Source organism: Psittacula echo (assembly GCF_963264785.1).
Source record: "Psittacula echo genome assembly, chromosome: 4".
Lineage (NCBI taxonomy): Eukaryota > Metazoa > Chordata > Aves > Psittaciformes > Psittacidae > Psittacula > Psittacula echo.
In genome coordinates, this window is record NC_137738.1 from 23,994,441 (window position 1) to 24,021,509 (window position 27,069).

At 43.5% G+C, this 27,069-nt stretch overlaps 1 protein-coding gene across 1 annotated transcript; it reads left to right on the forward strand.

Annotated features, from left to right (window-relative positions):
* Window positions 1–550: 550 nt before the first annotated feature.
* Window positions 551–27,069, forward strand: SRD5A2 (steroid 5 alpha-reductase 2; the record flags this gene model as incomplete). The annotated part of the gene is given in 6 exon segments (XM_080615296.1): window positions 551–642; window positions 644–940; window positions 22,758–22,921; window positions 25,322–25,423; window positions 26,266–26,416; window positions 27,003–27,069. Coding segments are annotated over 6 exon segments (873 nt in total).

Below are 27,069 nucleotides of genomic sequence, written 5' to 3' on the forward strand. Positions count from 1 at the left end.
AGATGTTGGACTGGGTTTCTCTAGTCCTACCGCGGCCATCTGCATTTGTTAATTCTCACCCGACCTTTAGCACCTCTCTGCCTTCACTCTCCACCTGCACGCAAGCAGCTCGGCGCTCCCTGCTAGCAGCGGGCAGCTCCGCCAGTGCTTCACACATCCCCGGGCAAGCTGCGGCGAGGCGTGTGCAGTGTCAGAAACACTGCGGGCTGTCACCGTTCCAGCCGCCGGGCCTGCCAGCGCCACACCTGCCGGGGCAGAGGGAAGGAAACGCCTCCGCTCCCACCTCACCGGCAGCAAGCGCCTCCTGCCGGGGACCACCCCCCCCGCACCGCCGGGATGCGCCCTCGCCCCCGAGCCGCTCCCTCGGTGGGTGCTGCCACCTCACCAACAGCCGCCGTCACCGCGGGCGCGGGCTGCGCGGCCGAACCGGGCCGGCAGAGGGAGGGCCCGGGTGCGGAGCGGGCGCTGTGGGGGCAGCTCCCCTCGGGGCGGGCTGGGGCGCCCCCGCCGCGCCGGCAAGAGGGGCTGCGCCCTCTGACGGACCCGGGCGATGGGAGGCAGCGCTGCGGGGCGGGGTGACCGCCGCGGCTCTAATAAGGCCGGGGCTGGCGCTGGCCAAGGGCTGTTCGCCTCGGTGCCCCCGCCAGCCCCCGAGCATGCAGTGCTTCCCCAGCCTGGTGCTGGCGCTCAGCTCGCTGCTGGGCGCCCTGGCGCTGCTGCAGCTCTCGCTGTACCTTCGGGTACCGTCCCGCTACGGGAAGCACGAGGAGCGGCTGTGCCGGCCGCGGGGCCGTGTACCGGCGCGCTGCGCCTGGTTCCTGCAGGAGCTGCCCTCCTTCCTGGTACCCGCGCTGCTGCTGGCGCTGCGCAGCCCGCCCCGCCTCGAGCCGCTCGGCTGCCGCCTCCTGTGCTGCCTCTTCTGCTGGCACTACTTCTACAGGTACCGCCGCCGGGCATCGCTTCCGATCCCCCCTCCCCGGCTCCCCCCGCCAGCGGCGCCGCCCGGAGCCGCCCCGCCACCGGCTCGCAGCGCTCCCGGGGCGGGCGAGCGGCGGACGCGAAGCGCTGCGGCCTCCCCTCAGGAAACAGGGGAAATAAAGATGCAAGGGGAGCTGCGGGAACGGGCGCAGCCGGGCCGGGTGGGCGGTGGGATCGGCGCAGGTCTTGGTTGCAGCATCGCTCGCTCCCTTCTCTGTGCCAGATGCGGGAGGTCGCCCGAGTGATCTCCAGAGGGAGGGCGCGGGAGCAGCTAATCAGCGCCCCCGGGCTTCGATCGAAACGTAGGGGCCGGCCGGATGGGCATCTCTTCCCGTCCTGGCCGCCGAGAGAAAGAGCAGGTGGTACTCGGATGCTGGAAGCAGGGGAAGGGATGTATGCTTTGGGGTTTTATCTTGCGACAAGCAAACAAACAAAGAAAACAAATAGAATGAGGTTTCGCTAAGCTGAAGCAAAGTTTTGGATGAAGCTAATTCAAGTGTTATGTAAAGGAACACGCAAAGTGCTTATTGCGGCAGGAGGAGCGCAGCGCAGGTAGCGCCGGGAGCAGCTCCGGCCGCCAAAGCAAGCCTTGGGAACACGCGTGAGGATGGCCCGAACGCGAAATCACGACAGCAGTGAGAAAGCAAGCATCGAGAGAGCCGTATTGCTGTGCACTGAGCACAGGAAAAAGCAAAGTCAATGCAGGCTGTCTGTTCCACAACACGAAAGTTGGTTCTTTATGCTCAATTCATCATTCTCACTTCACTCCAAAGTACCGATTTATCTTTTTTTTATTATTATTCTTTTTTAGAAACTTTGCCGTATCAGATATCCATGAACGCTGTAACTCTAATCAGTTCTGTGTTCACTAATCAGGACCTCAAAGAAAAAGTAATTTTGACCCACTGATGGTGATAGCTTTGAAGTGACATAGCTCTGCAATTTTTCACCTGGTTCTGCACTCAGTGGGACTTGGTTCTGGAGTACATCACCAGAGTGTACCTTCTGACATATTTAACTGAGTGTATTTTGTCTTCCGCTCCAATCCAATTTTCTATTGAGTTCTTTCATAAGGAATTTGACTTTTGGTTTCCTGTTCATGGGAAAAAATGGCTTTTCATAAATGGCAAGTGCATGTGACTACTTTATGCCACTATGTATTAAAGAGTTATGTAACTTTTGAGGCAAACCTTTTTCTAACTTAGTTGGCCAATTTTTATCCCTAATTCTATTTTTAAATAGAATCCCTAATTCTATTTTAATACTATTTTTCCTTTCTATAATTTTTTTATATAAATATAAATATAAATATTTTCGCTTCCTAGAAAACATTCATGTAATAATTAATCAGAAATTGTTATTTGCCACTCAACCAAAATCAATATGTGAAAATCCATCTGCAGGGTTTCTGCATAGAGCTTAGGGATAGAAACTGTAGGCTATTGTAGATAAATTTAAAACAGAGAGTGGATTGAAGTGCTAAACCACTGTGTTAGGGATATATTCGTTATCACTAACATTATCTTTTCTTCGCTGCACTAAGGTAGGTGGAGGATACCACCTACAACAAATTTGGCTCACAGAAAGCTGGAGGCATTGATTACATGTAGTTATACTAAACTGAATTTAATGCATTCTGCTGTTATCAAGAATTTCTGATCAGAACTCAATGAGCATCACTGAATGACTGAAATAAATGTTACCCTGTTGGTATGCATACATCTTTTGAGTCAGTGGCTTCTTTTTCAACATTACTACTCAACTTAGGCAGAAGCAGTGTGTTTTCATACACTTTGTTTCTCAGATAATTTGGGGGGTCTTCTCATCTGTGGCTGGAGTATACTCCTTCCCTTGCAAAAACAAAAGCCTTCGTTGTAACAAAGTCTGTATAGCAAACAAGTTTGTTTCTAATACTACATGTTGCTCCTGTATTATTATTGCAGCATGCAGCCTCACCTTTTGAAGCCATTCTGAGATTCTATTGAATCAGTTAATATTTGAAATGTTGTATTAATTATTAGTACTCTATTTTTACATGAAAGAGCAACAAAAACCACACATTAGGAGTTTTTCTGGGTGTCACCTGAGGCTGCAGGGACAGGGAGGTTCTTTGAGGGATCCTTGGTAGACTGACCAAAGGGTTGTGTTATAATTGGAGCTTTGTTATTACATAAAAATTTTAACAATTAGCACGGCTTATCGGTATCTACAATGTCTAGTGTTAACATAGCTCATTTTTACACAAAATATTTAGCAATTAGCATAGCTTGAAGTTTAACAGAATTTCTTATAATTTGCATGGCTTTCTTATTAACTAGAATTTTTATTTATCTGGAGTTTTCAGTTACCTAAACCCTCTGCGGAATAATAACAAGTGCACGACATAATAATTGTAATCTAAACTCAGACTTTACTTAAAAGAACATGAGTTCCTCACTTGGTCCTTGGAGGAAGAAGATGATGGTGGAGGCATTCCTGACCACCAGTGGATGACAGGGTTTGCTGTCCAGGAGCAGAAGTCCACTCGTAGCTGTTGGATTTTACAGGCAGTCTCTCATGTGCTGTTATGCTTCCCTTTTCCATAATGGGTGCCACCACATCCTGGCAACAATACTAGTGGGCAAATAGTCCTATTGCAGTTTGGAACGGTAGCAGAAAGAAGGGGGGTGTGATACATTATCATAACCTGCTTATGTATTATGGCTGTTTGCCTTATAAAATGGCATTGGTTATGCCAGGGGTTAGGAGCAGAGGTACTGGTCATGCTGATTTAGGATGTTTGGTCAGCATATCGTTTTTGAAAAGAGGTTTGGTACTTTCATAGAACAGCCAGACTTTATTTTGATATTTATTCAACCTATTGTCTGTACTAGAAATAATCCAACAACAGTTTAAAATGTGTTCATGATTAAACTTGACTGCAAGTATAATGAGTAAAACATACAATGATCAATAATAAAATTACATTTACTTGACGGATGTCGCCTACTGCAGTTTTTCTGACTTAAAAATTTTGAAGTGAATAAAGCCGTTCTGCTTTTCATTATAAATGTTGTGTTAATCTACTCCAACTTTTACTACTGATGATCTGCCATCTGTATTGCAGCATTCTTTTATGTTTGTGTGAAGCAGAGAAAAGTTTATTCATATATTGTTGCATAATTAGTGACTTCTTTCTCTCCACAGGGAAGATTTTATCATTCCTAATTTTGTCTCACCTATTATACCAACCATGCATGTGGAAGGGAAGTTTTGATTAGAGGTATGCTAAGAAGGACAAGGTAGTCCATAATGGAGAAACATAGATTTTTAAAGGACTGCTATGATAGCTGTTCTGCCTTCCTATGTGTTATGACCAGCTGTGCTGCCCCAGTAGCTTGTGCTTGACTGAAGCATGTATTTCAGAGTAATTTCGAGTCTTGATCTGAACACCCCAGAAGATGAAGAATCCATCATTTTCTATGGTGAATCCACTGTTTTATTTGGCAGTGTAGTCTTCAGAACTCCTTTACTATCACTTAAACAACGTGTTTGAAGCGTCTTACTTGAATTTGACTAGCCTTGATTTTTCTCACAGTGATGCTTGCTGTTTCTCATTCTGTGTTAACTTAAGCACTCCTTAGTATCCTTTAGTACTTTCTTACTATAATATCACTTATATAGTAATCAGATCATCTTTCAATTTGCTTATTACAGAAATGTCAGGCCCTCCATCTGCACTAGTGTGATCCAGATAATATAGGAGCAAGTGATCATATTTCTGATGCATTAGCTACTGCACGTGATACTGTGTTCATGCTGAATTTATAGTTTTTATGGTGGATTTACGCCAGCTACAGGGGAACAGACATTACCAGATCTGGCGTAGAGCTAGAGTGATGCAGACACATGATACTTCATCCAGGATGATGTTGGTCAGGATAAAATTACCTCTTCATCATTCTAGGAACAGGTTTAAACTAGTACAATTAATTTGTACTGCTTTTGGACATGTGTCAAGTAGCTGCAACACTTCTTATTTGATCTGACATATCTTAAACCAGATTTTAATGTCACTGAACCACAGCTGAAGGCCCTCAATGCAAGATATTTTTTTCTCTCAGCCCTCTAATTTATGTGGGGTTTTTTCTCTCCTCTTTTCCTATGTCAATTTTAAATTTAAGACATCAGTGCTGGATGTAGAATACAATACCAGAATTGTAGCATATCTAGAGACAACATCACCTTCCTGTTCCCATATGCTGCTCCCATGCTTATGCAGACTGGAAGAGTGCTTTTTGCTTTGGAGTCACTCTTGGAAGCCCTGTGTTTCCAGGCTACTTTGAGCACCTGGAGCTGGTGTAACCATGATTGTAACCAAGGTTACAATCTACCACTGCTTAGCAATGGTTTGTGTTTGTATGGCTGTATTTCTTAGATTTTAAAGTAATGCTTTCATATGTGCTTAGTAATACTGTCCTACCCACACTAATAGTCACCAGTTGTCTACAATTTGTGCCATGTGCCAGCTTTTAATAATAATAATTTATTGTGACATCACTGAGGAATACGATGGAGTGTTGTAAGAACCACTCTAATCCTCTTCTGGAAACTCCCTGCGTTAGTGCTGATGACTCCTCATTGACAAGGACTTTGTGGGACCTCTCTGCTTGCCAAATGGAGCCTCATGAGCCAGGTCTGGCAGGTGGTGCGCTCCCAGCCAGCCCACTGCTGAAAGACAAACCAGATGGTCATCTGGGTACCAACCCTCCCCTAGCGCAGTTCAGTACAGAGGTTTGCTGCCCGAGAGGAGGATGCAAGGCGAAGGCGAATGGAGCCAGGAGACCTTCCCCCCTCCCCGCCTTGGCCCAGGAGCAGAAAAGTCCAGCGGCCCATGGTGGTGCATGACAGCAGTTCGCTCTCCGTCTTTCATTGCCACCACTAGGCAGCAGCCTTTCTCTCTCGATTTGTGGCAGGCACAAGATGGTGCCTTCCCTGAGGCTTTCATGAAGGGCTGAAGGCAGGCTGCTGCTGAGGGGAGGAAAGGGAAGGGAAGGGTGGAATCGCCAGTTCCAACCCCTGCCTCTTTGCTATCCTTAGTTAGCCACTCTTCATATGTCAGTGTGCAGTGTATTATCGCAGCATGGTGCGAATTTAATCAAATCCAAATGCTCTATGGTGCTAAGGGAAACATCCTATATAATCTGCATTTATAACACCTGTTTTAAGTAAGCTCATAGCTGTATTGCTTTCATAAAGTAGGGTCTGTGATGTCAGGACCTCCAAAACTAATGGGGTGGGAAGGCAGGAAAAGGAGGAAGAAAGTAAGGAAAGCACTGAATTCCAAACCTGCCATCTGTATATGCAACCTCTGTGAAAAGCTGGGCATGAGCTGGAAATTATAAGTAACATAAGATGTAGGTACAGGAACACTTCTTGTGATAAATAACTTCAGTAGCATTTTGGTTTGAAATGTAGTTTGTAATATAGCCTTTCCTGCTAGAGGGGCTGTGCTGGTTAAGGAGTACAGTGAGAATGCCGGCTGAAGCTCTCAGGTGGTGAGGAGAAGCCTGTTTGCTGCATTTCCATTTTGCAGTCCAGCTTCGAAAACCGAAGGTGAGAAACAAAATATGAGGTGATGAGAGGAAGGTGTTGTAATCAAATTCCATATAAACCTTAATGCTGTATTCCCCTCAGAAGTGAGAAAGACAGAGTGGCAAGGGAGCAGAAGAGACACCACCATGCATAGGGGCAGGGGGGAAGGGCTTGTCTCCTTGAGCTACAGAGCTAATCCTGAAGATACTGGTCTAGAAGACAGGGTGCTGCATTCCACCCCCCATGCTGCTGTCGGTAATAACTAAGGCACCAGCAATTTAAAGAGGCATTTCAGTTCAAGATACCACCTACTGCCATTACATTTAGTTATTTATTTACTTCTCTTGCAACTTTGTTTCCAATCAAACCCCTAATCTTTTACTCTGTTAAGAGTATATTAAAAACCCCTGCTATCTTCATTCCTGACATGCACTCAGGTGAATCTGACAGACACTAAGTAGGCTGCTTTTTCAGACACAGCTGGATTCCCAAACCCCTTTGGTTGCAGGTGGCCCATTTGATGTACCTGTACTTGGTTTTCTACAAATTGGCATCTTTCCAAAAAGCAGACTTTTACTGCAAAAGAATGGGAAGCCAGGAACATTTTAAAACAAAATCCCTGTGTGAGTGTTTTACACTTCTTTTGGGCAGTTCCCCTCTCTGTGAAACTATGTCGGGGGAAGAAAGAAGACGACTCTGCATCTCCCCAGGCTCTGCAGAATGTGGTTCATGCAGTCCCTTTTTAAGCCTACCTGTGCTGCCTGGTTAGTCAGGCAGGTGCAGCATTTACCTGGACATGCTGGTCATGCTTTCGGGCAGGTAATGTAAGCCTACTTGTATGAAAATTAAGTAGGTTGGTTGGTTTGTTCGCTTTCTTACATCAGTGAGAAAAGGAGCTCAAGCCCTCAGGGAAATGCAGAGGATGCAGGCCCCAAATGAGTAATTTGTTCAAAAATTTTAGAGGTGCTTTGTATTAGTTCATAAGAATTGTTAGTTATGTTCTTAAAAAAAAAACATAGTTATGTTTTTTGAACCATAAAGTGAATAAACAGAGAGATCAGGTTAAGTTTGAAGTATATCTATGTATTTCTGAGTGGTACTCTCCTTGCTAATGATGAATATAATCAGATCCTATAATAACCACCAGATTCAACCTAGAGATGATTTTTTTCCCCTACAGAAATAGTTATTATATTCGTTTGTCATAGAAGGCCACCATCATTAAGTGTCAGTAACTGAAGACACTTGTATTACTGGCCTCATGAAACCTCTATTATTAATCTCCCAGTATATAACATGCAGGTACTTGACAAGCAACAAATCCTATTTTCTGTTTTAATTCACCTTAGTGCCTTGCAATAGACCCTAACCAGATTCCTCCATGTACCCTGTGCTGGTATGGAGTTTGCTTCTTTGAGGCCCCCTAGCATTATTAAATATCTTGCTAATTATGCTCTCAAAATAGAATACTACCTGTTTACCTTCCTATTAGCACAAATAATCCTGTCTATGCATTCTTTTCCCATTGGAAAGTGGGCGAAAATTACAGAAACCTATGGGTTTTGCCCAGCCCAAAGTGTACCCACAACATTTTTCCTTTTATCTGACAATACACGGTGGCTTGGTGAGTGCTCAGTCACAGCTGCTCTGTAGAAAGGGGTTCAAATGGCAGTCCAAGGGCAGAGATCTGAAGTCCCAGCCACAGGGCTGTCACAAGTAGGCCACTTTGATCTCACCTATGTGAGGTTTGGGCCCAAAGAGAAGTTACAATCCTTGATATCCTGGGAGTTTAAAGCCTTATTGGAAGATACATTCTAAGCACTGAGCTCTACAGACCTTTGATAAGAGTGATGAGGACATAAAGATCTAGAATTGCATTACTAGATTCCTGCTGTTGATATTGGAAATAAAGGGTTATAAAGGACTGTACTGAGAGAAGAATAAGATAAAATTATATACTGGAGTTTCAGTAAGTGTTTTTACTTAAAAATAGTAATGCTTTTACCAAACAAGGAAATTACTTATTTTAATTAGGGGATGTTCTTCCTTATTGGGGCTGCTCATTTAAGTGGGAAATAGAAAGCAAGGAAAAAGTGTTAAGGTTCATTCCATATGCACAATGTGAAATTTATTATGTACTCTTTTATTATGTGCTCTTTCAAGGTCCACAAATCTATTTCTTTTGATTTCTTTCCAAACAAGAGGCTGTCACTATGGGGGAGGCAGCACTATTTTAATGAGCCAATCAATACGGTTTGACAAAAGGATAAATCTCCACAAGCCCCTTTGTGTACTCAAAGCTTACACAATCAGGTAATTTCCCAGTTTTGGGGAGCTCAGTTAAGAGTGAAAATTTGTGAAATGACCTCCTAGTAGTATGATTATAAACAAATGCCCACCGCAGGCACTGTACCTATTTCCCTTGGTTTATTTTATATTCTTGCTATCTCCTTCAAAAAGTCATTTTGGTCAAGAAGAATTATGATAAGGAAGAATTATGCTAAAGTAATACTTTCGAACTATAACTGGAGAACACACCTTGAAATGTCCTTCTCTCTATCTAGATGTTGATTTAAATGTGCAGGTGAATTAATCAGTAGGGTGATTCTTGCTGAATTTGGTCAGGCAAATTAAGGTGCATCTAAACCCATTTCAACATAAGAACTGTGTTAATCTTTGCTGACCACTCAATGACATTGTAATTAGTTTTTGGACATCTCATAGACACAATAGCAATGAAATTATTTGGGAAAAAAAAAACAAACCAAATATTAAAAGTGGATTAAACCATTCCGTGCAGAAAGATGAGAAAAGTCAACTGATTAGTAGAAAAATATACATATTTTTCTGTAGAGCCAAATTAATTTTAAGACTCAGCTAAATCCTATCTAGCTATGAACTTTTGAAACATCAATTACTACTCTATTAATACTTACGGAGGCAGAAAGTTTCACCATTCCTAGAAAGGTGAGTCAAAATGCAAACTGCAATAGCAATGAAAAAAGGTCATATTTGAAGGAAATTGTTTTTGAAGCCCTCTTTCTTAATTACTCTTTATAAAAATGCGATTACTCTTTATGAACAGTTAACAGAGTAGCAACGCCCACAGTCAGCTCTTGCTGTATGTAATATAACATTTTGCTTATGACTGTGCTGGAGTTCACCAACTTAATCTGTCACTTCCCATTCTGGCAGACTGCCTTGCAGAACCATCTTGGGAAAATGTCACTGTATCGAGGATGTCTGCAAAAAGATTTGTTGTCTACTACAGAAAGAGGGTTTGCCTATCAGAGATGTTAAGGCACATATCAATTCCCAGGCACAACTATGGTGAAGCAGATCCCAGGGCAGAGTGATGACCTGTAGCACTTTGACATACTGGTAAAGATCGGCTGGGTGGCTTTCCCAGGATCCCCTTGATTTAGGCCTTCCTCTCATCATTTGGAATGGGGCAGGAAGGCTAAAGAGGAGTCTGAATAAGCTAGCTGGGCTACTCAAGCAGTCTAGTCACATTAGCGTGGTCTCGTGCTAGGGATGCACATGAAAATACCTCTGAACTGTATGGTCCTAAGCAAAACTTCCAGTCACTCCTGCCACATGTCTGGGCAGGACATGCATGTGCATCTGTAAAACTTTCACTGCTCCTGAGAACAATGAAGGTGAGGAAAAGCCCCTTGTATTTACAGCATGTTATTGAGTTCTTTGTGTTTCTTTGCTTCTCTTTTAAACCTTTTCTTAAGAAAAGAACCATTAAAGCGTTTATGTTTTCAAACTTGGCCTGTGTTAGGGTTACTAAAGTGTAGACACGAGTCTCTGGCTGTTCCCAGCAAAACCAATTTAAACTTGGCACAGTTGTTTCTAAGAAATGTGTCTGTATCTGTTCAAACATCAAGTTTGTCAATTAACATTTTTAGAGTCTGCCTGTGCAGAACAGATCTTTTGGTTCATCTGAGGGTATAAGAAGAACCACAATGTGTAAGCCTGCAACCCAGCCAAATATTGTCTAGGCCAGCATTATAGGAGCAGAGCAGGACTTTTCATGCATTTCTGGCTGGCAGGGTACTCAAGAGGGAAGAAGTGGTCTCCTAGTTGGAGTCCTGGCAGTGTGGATTAGGAAATATAAGTTGTCTCTAATGCACAGAAATGAAAGAAACCCTGTCAGGCTTACAGTTAGGGCTGGAAGGTGGGAAGACATAGAAAGATCAGGTGAAAATAGCACAGAACACAAGAGCACAAGTGGCACAAGAGAATTAGGCACTTGAGCACAATAGCACAGGAGAACTGTTAAAAAACAGCTAGGGCAGAATTGAAAAGAAATGGAAGGGAAAAGGAGATGATGTGAGATGGCAGTATCCGGGTATCAAGAGACACTTTAATACTGACACTTTTAATACTGACACAGCAAGAAGGACAACTCCTAATTGGAAAAAAAGCCACATGAAGAGGTGTTGAATGAGGAGCCGTGAAAGAGGTAAGAATCTGATGAAGGACAAAAAAAGGACAAAGTCAGGAAGGCTGTAAGAGCAAAATGGAGACAGAGCAAGAGTTTTGGCGTAAAAGAGGGAAAGAAGGACTCACTAGAGTGGAAAAAGCCAGTTAAGAGTATTTTAAAGACTTCTAGCAATGTATCTTGCAACACTAGTTGCAACTCTGGAGTCTAGTGCATGTGGTTGGATACAGACTGAGCAAGGTTTAGTTTTAGAGAGGTACAGCTTACCAAATGTCTGGCTTCCTTTGGTCATTTTCTCGGCTCCATGTGGACCACTTATGGAAAATAATTACTCTTTCTCTTGTAAGTGCAGTTGTAACAGCACAGATTTTCATCTGTAGATTTTGTACCATTTTTCATGTAGATGTGTCCTTTTGTTCTGCTCACACTCTCAGCCTCTGTGAACTCTTTGAACTCTCTGCTCCAGTGGAGCAATGAGCTTTTTGAAGTGCATAGCACAGTGTCTGTTTAAGTTACTCTGGCACACATTTCATGCTTTTGGCAGACACCCACAGTTTAGCAATAGGAACAAAGTGATCTGTCTTCATAAATATCAAGTAGTTATTTCTGGAGAAGAAAAGAGTGAGATACCTTGCTAAAATATATGCTTTGGCTGGATGAGCCTTTGACACGCCATTGCTTAGATTAAACAACAAGCATAATCTCTAAGTACTACTGACCTTTAGATGCTATCAAGTAGTAGAGGTAATCATGAAGTACTGTGAGATCTGCATGTTTGTCATCATCATAGTCCATCTACTCATGTTGACCTTTGTCCAGCCTTCTAATCCTCATACAAATATAAATCTGAACCAAGTTTAGTTAGGGTTTCGACTGCCATAGCTGGCCTGCCATTGAGTTCAGTCTGCAACCTGAGTGAAAGGTTTTGCTTGTGCTAGTTTTCTTGCTCAGCTAATTCTAGAACTCATTCCTGCACTCCAGCTTCTTTTCAGAGCCCCTCTTTCACCATGATTGCTCCAAGTTCCCATTCTCAGACAGTTCCTGGCCACATACAGTCCTCAAAGTTTCTTCTCATTCTTGATGGACGTTTGTCTGGCCTGTCCTTAATGACTGACATTGATGGAGAATCCTCCAGCCCTTCAGTTAGTATGTTCCTGTGCTTCTCTGTCCTTCCCTAATTTCTATACATCCTATATATATGCATTTTCTATACAGCTGTTTAGGCCTGTTACTTCTTATTGTGTTCCTGGTAGACAAGAAGAATGTTTTACTCCTTTCTTCTTTGCAGCAACAGTTGTACATTGTCATAATGTCTTCCTCTGGTTTCTTCTTATTTTAAACAACCCTGACTGTTTCTACATGTCACATTTCCTAGACAACAATTGTTTTTTTCTGGGCTGCTTCCACTTTTTCCTTGTCCTTTTGTAGAGTGCAGAGTTCAGCTGGACAAAGTATGATCCAGGTTCCTACTAACTCCATGCAAAGGGAAAGACTACTTCAGGTGTCTCTGCCAGCACTCCTGTTCTCACATTACATTTTAACATTTGCCTTTTCCATAACAGCCTGACATCATTAGCTCATGCTCAGTTTACCAGCTATCAGCACTCCCATCTGCTGTCCAGCCTGTTCTTCAGCTTGTCTTTCACATTTAGTCAGTCTTACCCAAGTGTAGTATTTTGCCATTGTCTTTATTGAATTAAATATACTGTTTTAAAACTATGAAACCACTACTTTGAGATTATTGTAAACTCTAGCCTTCATTCTTGGTGTGTTCAGCATCTTCCAGAGCTATGCCAGCCACAAACATTAAGAATATTTTTTTTTTCCCCAAGAGGTATAGAATTTATGAAATCCCCCCTGAGTAGTACCAGAGAAGTCTTTTGCAGAACCTCTCTCAAAGTATCCTTCTCATTTAATAGTGAAAAAATGTTAACTATCCCTTGATATAATTTATCAGTCGATTTTGCAGCCACTAAAAATAACATTCTCTAAACCAGGAAACCCCAAGTTACTTTGAAAATTGACACGTGAGACAGTGTAAAGAATCTACTAAGGTCAAGACATGGGACACCTGCTACTGCTACCATCCCTCTCCTATAATCTATCCAATTTATGTCAATTCCTTCAGTCAACAAAACTATTTTGAGATAATAGAATTATCTAAGTTAAATATAGAAATGAGTCCTGCCTCCTGCTATTGTACATACATAGGACACCCAGCCAACTGGGCATTACAATGCGTTACAACTGTTAGCATTTGGCTTTTTGGACAAAAAGTCCATCGTGCCATACACCCTGAACTCTGGTATTTGACTGCTGAGTGTCTGAGGACAAACTGTGGGTCTGTATGGGATGGTACTGATTTCAGCAGGAATTGGCACAGAGGACACATTTCCTTTGCTCTATTAGCTTCACTTTATCTTCTTCGGCTATCAAAGAGGAACACATTTTAAAAACAAAACCCCAACTTTCAAACAAATTTGCTCAGTTTGGCAGGTGATGATGAGAAAGATATTAACAGCTGGTTCTAGGCTTTTGTTTCACTTGCATTGGGCATTCAATCAATTTTTCCTAATGTTTATTTCATCTCTCATTCAGATCTTCTTTCTATATTGCAAACAAAAGGGAAGAAACAAGTGATTAGCTAATAGCAAATATAAATAAAATAACATTTCATAATTAAGGGTATCTAAAACCTATTTGGTATTTGTACACCAAAATGGAAATGTTTGAGAAACAAATTACCAATATAAATATATGCTGAGCATAACTTGCTGATGGATTGTGACTTGCTGATGCATCAAACCCACCAATTCTGGTCTTGCTTTCCCTTTAAAAAAACCATAATAATATAAGTATAGGGTTTTGTTCCTATACCTGATAAGCCGTAGAACAAAGAATTTCACAACTCAATGCTTTTTTACCAGTGATGAGGAAGAATTCTCCTTTGTTGTTTCTAACCAGATGCTGGTAATCACTGGGAGATACCAGATTTTTCCAGTGACATTTTCAGAAATAATGGAAGAAAACCAAGAGAATTAAGGAAATAATTTATAAACAAACTTGCAGAACACTTTTGAAAACTGGCTGCTGTTGTATTGAATTTAGAAGAGCAAAACTTTTTGTCCTGGAGTCAAGCCTACACAGTTCTTTACTAATTAAAACCAAATACCCATTCTTAGGTCCTGTTTCTTTTCTTCTCCTTCTCTTTTTTCAACCACTTGTATTTTAGTGAGCGGAGCATATCTAGTTTTAGTAAGCAGAGCATATCTAATAATTTCTGTATTCGATGTGAAAAGGATTTGGTTTCATCCCTAAACTGTATTTGCCTTTCTTAATTTGCTAACTGCATTGCACGCCTAAAATTTATAGCAATCAGTGAGGCACTACTGACTAGTGCTATGTGGTCGAATGACTGATTTTAGGTGTTTATAGAGTTGGAACTGAGCATTACATAGCTCAAATTCCTTAAATTTATCCAAGGTTAAATGCACCTTGATTTTTTTCAGCAATGATCAACAGTAATATAGAAGCAGCATTTTGTGTTTAGCCATTCACATCAGATATACATGCTTTTACAAATATTTGTAATTTTTTTCCTATAATGCCACTTAATTCAAATGTAGTTGTAAGCCACTGAGCTTTTCTGACCTGGCACCAAGGATTCAACCTGAAGTTTGTATTTAAGTGTGTGGCCAGAAGTCAAGTGCAATTGCTGATTCCCTTTGACTGTCAGTCTTTGATGAAGTTGGCTTCTTCAAGTGCTGTCATCCATGGTGTCAGCCTTCCTGGGATAGTGAGTATCACTCTGGAACTTCACTCGTAAATGCTGGTGTTAAGTAATTGCTTATCTACTCTAGAGAGTGTATCACTTTATCTCTAATATGTCTGTTCTTATTAACTTCCAGTCCAAATTCAGCAGCCCAAATGGTTCAGTATGGCAGTCTCTTCCATACTTCTTATTTTGCCACTGAATCTTACTGCATTTCTGCTATCTTTGCCTTAAATCAGTGCTGCCCAGACTTTCTGCTTTCTATTGCCCTTCTTCTCAAGAACTCCCCAAACCCAAGTGTGGTGCCATCTGTCTTATGGTTTTCTCACTCCTTCTCCCATCCCTTGATCTGATGTGTACCTGCATCTCTTGTCCACATAAGACGAGTCTGCTCTTGCCAAAAGTCTTCATCCAACCCCAGACCTGAGGAGCCATAAAGAAAGTGTGTCCCTGTGAACAGGCTTCAGGTTGGATGAGTTTCATAAGTGAGCCACAAACAGCCCAACCACAGTAGGCTGAGCAATCTGTAAATTGTAGATTGATTAGACAGAATACTCAGAAATGGACCTAACATGACAGGTTTACTATTGTTTTATACAGCGGAATTATAAGCTTTTAAGTAACATGAAGTAACATGTCTATCTTTCTTGCTCCTTAAATTGTAGTCATCAAAAGTTTGTCCAAAGATCCCTGGAGGAACATGGAGTAGGATGGTTTGCATGTGGCTTGGAAAGGAAAGCTATTTTCAACTCTGTGTTAGTCATAAATGAATACATAAATCTGCATGATTAACATCAAAAGGGAGTTCTTTTGTTCCCATCACAGCCACTGGACAACAATTTAAGATGAGTTTACAATCTGGGCTGTGGACCAGCAAGTGGTTACATTATCTTTTGGTTTCACACAGTCCCAGTGATGCAGGACTGAGGCACAGGGCAGCCCCTGCCCTGGCAAGGAAGACTTGCCCACTGCTGGCAGTCACCTGCTGGCACGCACAGCCGCTGCACACCCTCTGCACTCGTGGGCTCCACAGGCAGCTATGCATCAGCTCCAGAAAACAATCCCAGCTCCTAAACTTACAGCCCTCCTTACATCAAGAGATGGCGTATAACTGCAATACTGCAGTCAGGAGATCTGCCGTCTGTCCTGCAGCTGCAGTGGGCATTGCCAGGGGCATAACTGCCAGTCCAACAATCCTGCCTGCCAGCATTGCTGGAATGTGTGTGACCTGGGTTGTGGCTCAGATTTTGTTCATAAGTCTATGCCAGAGTATGTCTTTCTATGCACACCTTTTTAGCAAAAGGGACATGATCCATCCAGCTAATACAAATGGCTGCTAATAACCTACTTGCTTTCCATTAAATATTCCTAGCTTGTTGACCTTTTGGGATTACTGGAGAGTCCACAAGAGTAAGTGGGGAAGGGCAAAGCATCTCAGCATAGGATGTTTAAGGAAAGGAATATGAGGGTTAAGGAGGCCCTACCATGGTTTGTGATGCTGGGGCGTATATAGAAGTCATTACGAGGGAGGTTTTAAAATGCTTTGTTTCGCTTTTGAAAGTATTTTGGGGCATTTTGTATTACTTTCCCTTTGAAATGATAGCAGATTTGCCTGCTGCTTGGAACTGACATTTTAAATGTTATATTTGTTTAAACCCAATCTGGGATAACTGAAAAAAATTGAATTTGGCACAGGAAAATTAGGAGCCAGATTGTGCCCTGATGTTGACTATACGTGGAGAATGTACTTTGACAGTCCTCTTCTATAAGCATTCAATGAGAATCAGTGTAACACAACTCAAAAATAGTATAAGTTAAAAATTACCTCAGAGTGCAATCCACAAATAACTGACAGGATTTGGCTCAAAAAGAGAAAGTATGTGCAGGATTTAGTGTGGATTCTTCAGCAACAGATATTTTTGGGACACGTCATTTGACATTCATAAGTCTCCAGAATAATTAGGGGCTTGCTGCAGCAGATCACAGATACTGCAGGTAGAAGTCCATCTTGTCTGTGAACATCTTGAGCCTTCATCCAAGTGGTCAGGTATGCCAGCAGTGCCAGCAGCTCCCCAGCAATGTGATTTCAATAACCTATGGCAAAGACTCCTATGCTGTTAATTGTAGGTCCAATTAAAACTGGTGTGAGGTTGGTGCAGTATCCCCAGGTTTGGACACCAGCCTTCAACCTGTGCACAAGACAGACCGAAAGGAACTCCACTGTCCGTATCAGGGAAGTCCTTTCAGGTCTGACTGGTCTGTAGTCAGTGTAACACAAATCACATTGTTTTGCTTATTACCTGGGGTACAGATATTTGTACAAACCAAGAACACTGAAAGCATCCCCCTAAGAAGGGAGCTGCAGCAAAGAGTCTAGAGAGGTGTCCTCTGACTTAGAGAGGACCTTGGTTGCGAAAGTACTAATAAAGCAATGAGAATTGAAGACAGCACCTCAGCAAGGGGTTTTCAGGGAGGGATTAAAGGGATTGCAACATATGCTCTTGATGTAGCAGGGTATCTCTGCTGTTGGAGGGACACAGCCTCCTCCCCTGTGTGACCCTTGCAACAATTGTGCCCATACCCACCACTTAGGGCAGTGCTTTCCAATGCATGGCCCTAGCTGGCTGTGGAGAGACCTCACTGTATGTGTGAGCTGCGACAGCCCTGAGGGTATCACCCTCACGGTGACCTGGCTGGCTGGTCTCACTTGGACCATCAGCTTTTCTCACCTTTGGTATGTCTGGTGGGACAAGCAAGGAACTGGAACATGTGGAGTCCAGATCATGTGGAAATGGTTCTCGGGAACCACTCATCTTGCCCCCTGACTCCCATCCTCCAAGGAGAGCCAGAAAATCTCTGCAGGGACTCTGAGAAGTCCTGGTCAGGAGAAGTCCATAATTCTCTTCTGGGAGCTGACAAGGGTCCCGGGATGGGCCAGGGCATTCAGATAGTGCCCGGCATGGATAGGACAAGCTGGGTTATGGCCAGCACCTGCCTTCAAAGGGAAAGGCACCACATCAGCCTTGCCCACCTTTGCAATATATCTGATTTCTGGACCCTAGTTCATCCTAGTTGGACTCAGGAGAGGACCTGATGGCAGAGGGCTAGATGGGCAGATACAGCAGCAGATACAGGCTGTGAACGCACAGGGCAGAGGGAGTCAGGTGGCCCCCATTCCTAGCTGCCAGCCCTGAACCCTTGACCCAATTGCCCCAAGTGTAAATTGTGGGTAGCCAGGGTCTGATGGTCGGAAGATATCGCGCTGTACGGAAAGATAGGGCCCCTCTCCTAATAGCCAATAACACTTAGTTTATGAGGTAAGCAGACGGATGTGACGTTGTAAACCAAAGCTATATAACACCGTGCCATTAAGCAATAAATCGCCATTTGCCATCCACCACATTGGTGTCAGTGAGCTGATGGCCCGAGCGGCCTGGGGTTGGTCGCCGTGCCGTTCCTGAACCAGGTCGCTACGCCTACTCGAAGGCAACAAGTGGTGCCGAAACCCAGGATCGAACCAGGGACCTTTAGATCCCTTAGTAAATTACCTTAGTAAATCACCTCATGAGTACTGGAAACACCTTGAGTTTCCAGATGAGAAACCATGAGCTGCTACTGCATCTGGACCCAGGAGAGGAAAAGACATGGCAGCACATAAACAACTCCATTTAACAAGCTGTTGGAGGAGGACTGAGAGCCCACTCCTAGTGGATTATGGAAACATTCGTGGAAAGATTTCCACCTTCTGTGGAAAGAAGGGCAAACCTATCATTTCCCCCATTTCGGAGAGGGTCTCTGGAGTTTTCAAAGAGCTGGACTAATTCCTTTAAGATGAAGTTTAATGCAATGTCAAGGTGAAGCTCCTGACGACTGGGAAAATGGAAATATAACCCCCATTTTCAAGAAGGGGAAAATGGATGACCCGGGGAATTACAGACCAGTCAGTCTCACCTCTGTGCCTGCCAAAATCTTGGAGCAGATTCTCCTGGAAGGCATGCTAAGGCACATGAAAAACAAGGAGGTGGTTGGTGACAGCCAGCATGGCTTCACTAAGGGGAAAACCTGCCTGACCAATTTGGTGGCCTTCTATGATGGGGCTACGGAACTGATGGAGAGGGGTGGAGCAGCTGATGTCATCACCTGGACTTGTGCAAAGCATTTGACACTGTCCCACATGACATCCTTGTCTCTAAATTGGAGAGACATCAATTTGATGGGTGGACCACTCGGTGGATAAAGAACTGGCTGGATGGCCACACGCAAAGAGTTGTGGTCAATGGCTCAATGTCCAGCTGGAGACCGGTAACGAGTGGGGTCCCTCAGGGATGGGTGTTGGGACCGATCTTGTTCAACATCTTTGTCGGTGACATGGACAGTGGGATTGAGTGCGCCCTCAGCAAGTTTGCCGATGACACCAAGCTGTGTGCTGCGGTTGATACGCCAGAGGGAAGGGATGCCATCCAGAGGGACCTTGACACGCTTGTGAGGTGGGCTGATGCCAACCTTATGAAGTTTAACCATGCCAAGTGCAAGGTCCTACACCTGGGTCGGAGCAATCCCAGGCACAGCTACAGGTTGGGCAGAGAAGAGATTCAGAGCAGCCCTGCAGAGAACGACCTGGGGGTGTTGGTCGATGAGAAAATGAACATGAGCCGGCTTCAGTGTGCGCTCGCAGCCCAGAAAGCCAACCGTATCCTGGGCTGCATCAAAAGGAGCGTGACCAGCAGGTCGAAGGAGGTGATCCTGCCCCTCTGCTCTCGTGAGACCTCACTTGGAGTATTGTGTGCAGTTCTGGTGTCCTCAACATAAAAAGGACATGGAACTGTTGGAACAAGTCCAGAGGAGGGTCACGAGGATGATCAGGGGACTGGAGCACCTCCTGTATGAAGACAGGTTGAGGAAGTTGGGGCTGTTCAGCCTGGAGAAGAGAAGGCTGTGTGGAGACCTCATAGCAGCCTTCCAGTATCTGAAGGGGGCCTATAAAGATGCTGGGGATGGACTATTCATGAGGGACTGTAGTGACAGGACAAGGGGTAACAGGTTCAAACTTAAACAGGGGAAGTTTAGATTGGATTTAAGGAAGAAATTCTTTGCCGTTAGGGTGGTGAGGCACTGGAATGGGCTGCCCAGAGAAGTTGTGAATGCTCCATCGCTGGCGGTGTTCAAGGCCAGGCTGGATGAGGCCTTGGGTGGCATGGTTTAGTGTGGGGTGTCCCTGCCCATGGCAGGGGGGTTGGAACTAGATGATCTTAAGGTCCTTTCCAACCCTAACTATTCTATGACTCTGTGATTTTCTCTTCAAAACCTGTTCTTCTGGAAAATAAATGATGGAGAAGAAAATGAATAATTTATTATTCACCCATTTAAAAAGAAACTGTTGCCAATGTTTTAGTCAGATGCAGTGCCTTTGGCCAGTAAAGATAATAAAGGAATAAAGGATTAGTCATCAATAGTGCACTGAAAGAAAAAGGTCAAATTTTTCGTTGGTCTAAATCCAAAAGGCCAGGTTTTGTTCTGTTACTCTAAAATATCGGCTGTTAGCTCCCCTTTGATTTTCACACTGCAAAATAATTCCAGCAGAGATGCAGACTCTTCCATGGAACCTCTTATATGTCCCCACTCTACCTCTGCTGCTTTTTCAAGACCCATCAGGAATAGTTTGTGCACCCTCAAGTACCTACGCAGTACAAGCTGACAAGTGCTGTATTAAAGGCTTAGGGCATTGTTCAGATACAGAGAACTGAATCTGGCCTCTTGAATTACAGACCCAAGGAGATTTCCTTGGAGGAGCTGCTCCCCAACAAAGATTCTTGGATGAAATCCTGACTTGGATTTTCAAACTGCTGTGAGCGGGATTTCAGTGATACCAGGATTTCACTCCCTCCACAACAACAAAAAAGCTGATGTCTCCTGACTCCCGGCGACTGTACTTGCAATTTGCATGCAGGTTCTTTCTGTTCTGCATCCACTGCACCCACAGTAGATAGATAAGTCTATGGCTGATTTTTGCCCTCCTTTTACTGCAGGGTAAATCACCTTTCAAGGGCTTATAACCTTTCTCCTGCAACAACAGCATCGAGAAGCACCATGGCAACAATCAACTTTGCTGGGAGCTGAGAAATACCAGCTCATGCTAGAAGCTTCTGTTTGCATCAGCTGTAAAAACTAAGAGACTCTCAAATATGGCTGGTTTTGACAAAGGATAAAGCAGTGCAAGTCCCACTCTAATCTGTTGTATAAATTCCCCTACTAAACTCACTTTGTGTGGGTTGATATCATCCTCTCTTCTATACACTTTGCTTCCCCTGAGTTTCCATTTGCAAGTTTCCCACTTTTTCTCATCGCTGTTCAAGACCAATTTGTCAATATTACTTCAGCAGGCAGGTCAGATTGCTAAACATGCTACTTTTACCTCCAGCATCCCATTCCCAAAGGGCAAACCAACGATTAATGGTAACATTATTCCGAAGAGCATTGCTTTCCACACTGTCATAAATATGACAAACGTGATACCACTGCCTGAAAAATATTTTCCATACCACTTAGATTTCACAATATTTAGAAACATTCAGCACTTCTATACCACAACTGTCTTAATTGCAGGAAATCTGTTTTACCTTCCTTTGGAAGGCAGGGAATACAATACACCAACACGTTGGTGCTTGTACTCTGCATACTCACTTTTAGACATGCTTAGTATGATTTAATCTAAATTTATAGTGCTATGACATTTTATGCCTCAGCTTGCTTAAGTTGGTATTGGCAACCCGGGATGTGGATTACGTACCAACAATACCTACATACTGGTATCATGGGCACCATCCAAAGCCCAAGAGGGCAAAAGAAAGAGATTAAGAGTGTAGATTTTACCACATACAGAACCTAATTGGACAGGTAAGAAAATACCTAACACATATGAATATAACTCTCCATTTCACTCTCCTAAGGATGATATGGGTTGTCCAAAGTGTCCAAAGCATCCAAAGTATCAAGGGGGATACACCCCCTTGAACCAAAGATACATGGAAATTAAGACTATACAAGCACAAATTATTTGCTCCTACACACGTTAATGCCAGTGTTAGCACTGCTTTTGTGCAAGGAAGTCTTAGGTGCTGGAGCTGCATGGAAATCTCAGTGTTTTGTATATTAAACTTAGGGCTTTAGCTCTTCTTACTTTAAATAAAAGTTTGAAAGCATAGAGGAGAGGCAGGGACTGGAGGCAAAGCAGCTCCTCCAAGCTGCCAACAACATTGCTCTGCCTCTGCATCAAAATGTCTCAGCAAAGCTGCTATGTTTTGGAGACGTGCAGAAGTCTCTGAGAGGAGCAGAAGATGCTGGGAAAACGGATTACAGCTTAGGCACTATCCTTCAGGGAATGAGAGAACAAGAGGGGTCTCAACACTGCCTTCAACTCCATCTGCTATCATGGCTTAAAGCCCTAAGGAACTGGTCCTTGTAGTGGGATCAAGAATGTTTTCTCCATAACAAAGTTCCTCCACAGTGCTTGTGGCATAGTGACGCTCATTTGAGGAATCAATATTGCAACTGGTACTGCCTCTCACTACTTTAGTTTGAACATTAGTGTGCCTATGTGCCTCCACAACATCCTTTGCTCAGTCTGGCACATTACAGCAAGGTCTTCAAAAGAAAATGCTGCTTGTGGGCACAAGTTCCTCAATTTACCAATAAGAGAAAAGAAAAGCAGAGAGACATTCCTCAGGTGGTAGTGAATCTGGAGGAGACTTCTAGCCTACCACCTTGTGCGCAGTCCTGAAGGACCAGAAAAACATTGTATCTGCAGTATTTCTTGTTCCCACTAGTTGCTGATCTTACTTCGTTGCAGTTGCTCCATTTTTTTATCTTTATTAAGCTTTTTCATATTTTGTGTTTTGTTAATAGGTTTTTTACTTACAGCAGATAAATTGCAAATGCAATGTTATGATAAGTAACATGCTGACTTTGTTTTCTTATCTACCTTAGGACATTTATTTACCCCTTCTTCACTAGAGGCAGACCTTTCCCACTGCAATTGCTTTTCTTTGGCACGTTATTCTGTATCTATAATGGCTTCCTCCAGGGGTACTACCTGATTTACTGCGCTGAATATCCAAATGACTGGTGCACTGACATCAGATTTACATCAGGTAATTACAGCTGCAGGATTCCCAGTATCTAATCTCCAAGCAATTTGTAAACATTTTGAATTATGTCCTAATCTTCATTGCACATGTGAGTCAAATCAGTCGTGATGGAAATCAGCATAACACCAGCCTGCTGGCCCAGGCAGAACAAATAAATGTGCAATTCTTTCTTTTTCTGCTAGGCGGTCACCTCTGAATGGGTACAATGTTATGTGTTAGTCTCAAATCACCAGCCTTGTTTTACTGACACCAGAGCCTCCCATTGCTACAGGCTGTGGAGATGCAATCTCAGGCCTCAGCCGCATGGGGATGTGCACTTGCTCAGCCAGAAGTGTTCACCCAGCAGCGGCTGTGTGCAAGCACAAACTGCCTTTCTCTTCCCCAACAGCGAGAGAGCTTTGCACTTTATGCAGCAACTCTGACTAAGAGAGGAAAGAAGGGCAAAACCCCAGCATAAATGAGGCTTTAGAGACAAAGAGCTCTTTTTTCTCATGTAAGCCATATGGGAAGATTAGAGATCATGCACAGTCTCTGTGTTAATATGGTTCCTTTCCATTCTGTAACTTAATAGCCTAGCTGAATTTCACCCTGTAAAATCCCTGAAGGAATAACTGAGCAAAAGCAGCTAGGTGGTATTGTACCCTAGGTGCTACACAGAGGATGGTTTTTAAATCCACACATAGAAATGAAGGTTAGCATGGAGGTCTGAGGAAATGTTTTGGATATGAGAAGTACAAAATAACTAAGGTAATTTTTGCACCCTGTTTCAGACTGTCGATGCAAGTTCAGTCTTTTCAGACAGCATCACATATAAAAAATCGTGGACATTGATTAGTAACAGCTCTAACATCCACATCACATAATTTGCATGATAAATAAGACATTTATTTAATGAGAAAAAAAATCAACATTATCAGTACTTGAAATAAAAAATAAAAACCAAACTATGTTCTTCCTCTGCAGACTCTTACCAACTTTCTGTTGCTACCTGAAGTGTTGAGGTTTTATCAGCACTTAGTCTTTTTTCTATACTTTGTAGCTCACAATGCATCTATTTCTTTCCTTGTTTCCCAATCACCATCAGAGGGGTTTTCCCAGTGTCTAATGTGGCATGAAATGTAGGGCATGTCACCTGCAGAGTTTCTCAATCAAATACCTCTAGGTTCTCAGCTGAACTGGCCATACTGACAGCTTTCTGGCCAGAACCTGTCAGCATCCTTCAGTAACTGCTCCATGTGCATGTCCATCGCTCTGTCCAAGCAGCCTCACTGTCAGTGGATTGGGCTGCACTCAGATACAGGCTGCCTCCCTGGCTCTGGTGATGTGCTGCATAAGTTTGTGTTCTCTGTGCTCCTCTTTCCTCAGCTATAAAATGAGAGGTATGGTACTTGCCTACAGCTCAGTCATCACTCTGCAGTAACGGCCACAGCCCTGGCTGGCTGCCGTCAGCCATCAGTGACACTTGGGTACTTTGTGCCCTAGCTTGATGTTCAATAAAGGGTGGCAACGGCCAACTGGGAAGTTCAGCTTTTTCTCACACCACATGAAAGTGCTCTGGTCTGATACTGAGTTCAGCTCTGAGGCCCCCAACATAAGAAGGATGTGGACTTGTTGGAGCAAGTCCAGGGGGCCATGAAGGTGACCAGAGGGCTGGAGCACCTCTCCTATGAAGAAAGGCTGAGAGAGCTGGGGTTGTTCAGCCTGGAGAAGAGAAGGCTCAGGGTGATCTTATTGCAGCCTTCCAGTACCTGAAGGAGGCCTAAAAGAATGCTGGAGAGGGACTTTTTATAAGAGCAAGTAGTGACAGAACAAGGGGATATGGCTTTAAACTGAAAGAGGGTAGGTTTAGATTAGACGTTAGGAAAAAGTTCTTCATCATGAGGGTGGTGAGACACTGGCACAGATTGCCCAGAGAAGCTGTGGCTGCCCCATCCCTGGCAGTGTTCAAGGCCAGGTTGGATGGGGCTTTGAGCAACCTGGTCTAGTGGAAGCTGTTCCTGCCCATGGCATTGGGACTGGAGCCAGATAATCTTTAAGGTCTGTTCTAACCCAAACCATTCTGTGATTCTGTGGTCTCACCAACAGAACAGTGTGCTCAGGATGGTCATCGTTTTGCCCAGAGCTGCTCTCTACACTGAAGCTATCCAATGCAGGTGATTTCAGAGGACTGTGATCCCACAACTGACACAGTGATATAGGGTTATTTGTCACCAGTCACCTATGCTTCTCCTGTTCAGTAGCAGCCTTCTCAGTAGCAAAGCATCTTTAGATTTGAGAAAGTATCCACCCACCTCATATTAGGTCTCCTATCTGCCTTCTCCAAAGATAAACCTCATGTATATGCTTGAGTAGGAATAACTAGGCAGAGCTGTCTTTCTAATCCATTTCTTGTTTGTTTCTTAGGGCTCCTCTTATTTCTGCTGGGAATGGGAATCAACATTCACAGTGATCTCCTGCTGCGCCAGCTGAGGAAACCCGGGGAAGTCATTTACAAGATTCCTCAAGGTATATTCTCACCCACCACCCCCTTGGAGAAAGTAGAGCAGCAGGACAGATAATGTTTTCTGACTGAACTCACAGCAAAGTGACAATATCAGAGATGCCAGTATCGCATAAATACTTGCTTCAGGTGCCCCTCTGAGCTGCAGGGACTAGAATGAGCTGCCGGGACTAGCATGAGCTGCCTGCAGACAGTCCGCAAGAAGCAAACAAGAGTATGTGGAACACACAAGCTGTTTGGAGAGGTTTTAGAAAATGGGCTGAGTAATTTAAAGAAGATTTAAGTGGGACATAGAAAGAGGATTTTAGCCTTGTAAAAGGAGACTGCACAGAAGGAAATATTCTTCTCCGTGCCCAGGAAGAAGAAGCAGTGGACTTCTTACATTGCAAAAGAGAGATTCAAAGTGTAATCATTAGGGGAAAAAAACCAACACTGAGGGTGCAAGGGGCAGAATTTCCTTTCCATCTCCTTCAAAGTGGGGCTTGGTGAGGAAGAGTGGCTGTGGGCCAGGTCAGTGAACCAGGGCCTGAAGAGAGCTGACTAATGTTACTAATTTAAATTCAAATGTAATCATGGGCTTTCCTAAGTCCTTTCTTTCAAACGAAAATAGATGATTGTGAAAGTGCTGGAAGCCTTTGGGTTAGAATCACCTTTGATTCTGGTACGAGAGTCTTGTACAAGACCCTCCTTTGGCATGATTCCACTAATTTCAGAGCAGTGGGTTCAGGTTGCTGTTATGGGCTCTGCATATAGAAAGGCAGCATATTCTGCTGCTGGCTTTACGGGAAAGAGCTTTCCATGTGCATGAGATGACTGTAAAAATTGCATCTTTTGTCTGTTGATGCAGGGGGACTGTTCACCTACGTTTCTGGAGCCAACTACTTTGGAGAAATTGTGGAATGGTTTGGTTTTGCCATTGCAACCTGGTCCTTACCAGCCTTTGCCTTTGCTTTTTTTACTCTTTGTTGCATCGGGCCACGTGCTTATCACCATCACAGGTATCAAATTTTTCCTGCCATATACTGCTGCTTGCTCTTGGGGTTCAGATTGCAAAATTCCAGGGAGGAGAAGAGGAGCAGGGCCAGTGTTCAAGATAGATAAAAATGAAATTTAATAGTATGTACAAGAAGTATATTTGCTTGTTTGTGACTGAGTGAAAGTAAGGCAGTGGGCTGGAGCTTCTGTTGAGTCAAGCAGGCCTGATAGTCATTTAATCTGACATGTTACATCACCACTGAAGCCCCATGTTGAAGCCCCTTTTTATTGAGCCTTGTAAATGTGAACCTTTTCTGAGGGTTTCCTTGCAACCCTTGCAGTCTTTTGGAGTAGATATGGTTCTCTGCTTTGAATTCCTAAAGTTTCTACTTTAGGTCTGATAATAGAACATTAACAGTATTATCAGCTTCCACTCAGTTAAATAACCTGGTGTAAATACTTTTGGAACCCTCTTTTGCAGAGTAACACACAGAGATTTCAAAGCAAGGCAGTTTGGAGGAGTTTTAAGGTTCCTCAGCTGAGCTGTATTGAAACTGTGCAGTTTCCTTGTATGTATGCAGGTTCACTCTATTGCTTATTTTCTTTCAGGTACTATCTCAAGACGTTTACGGACTATCCAAAATCAAGGAAAGCCTTGATTCCATTTGTTTTTTAA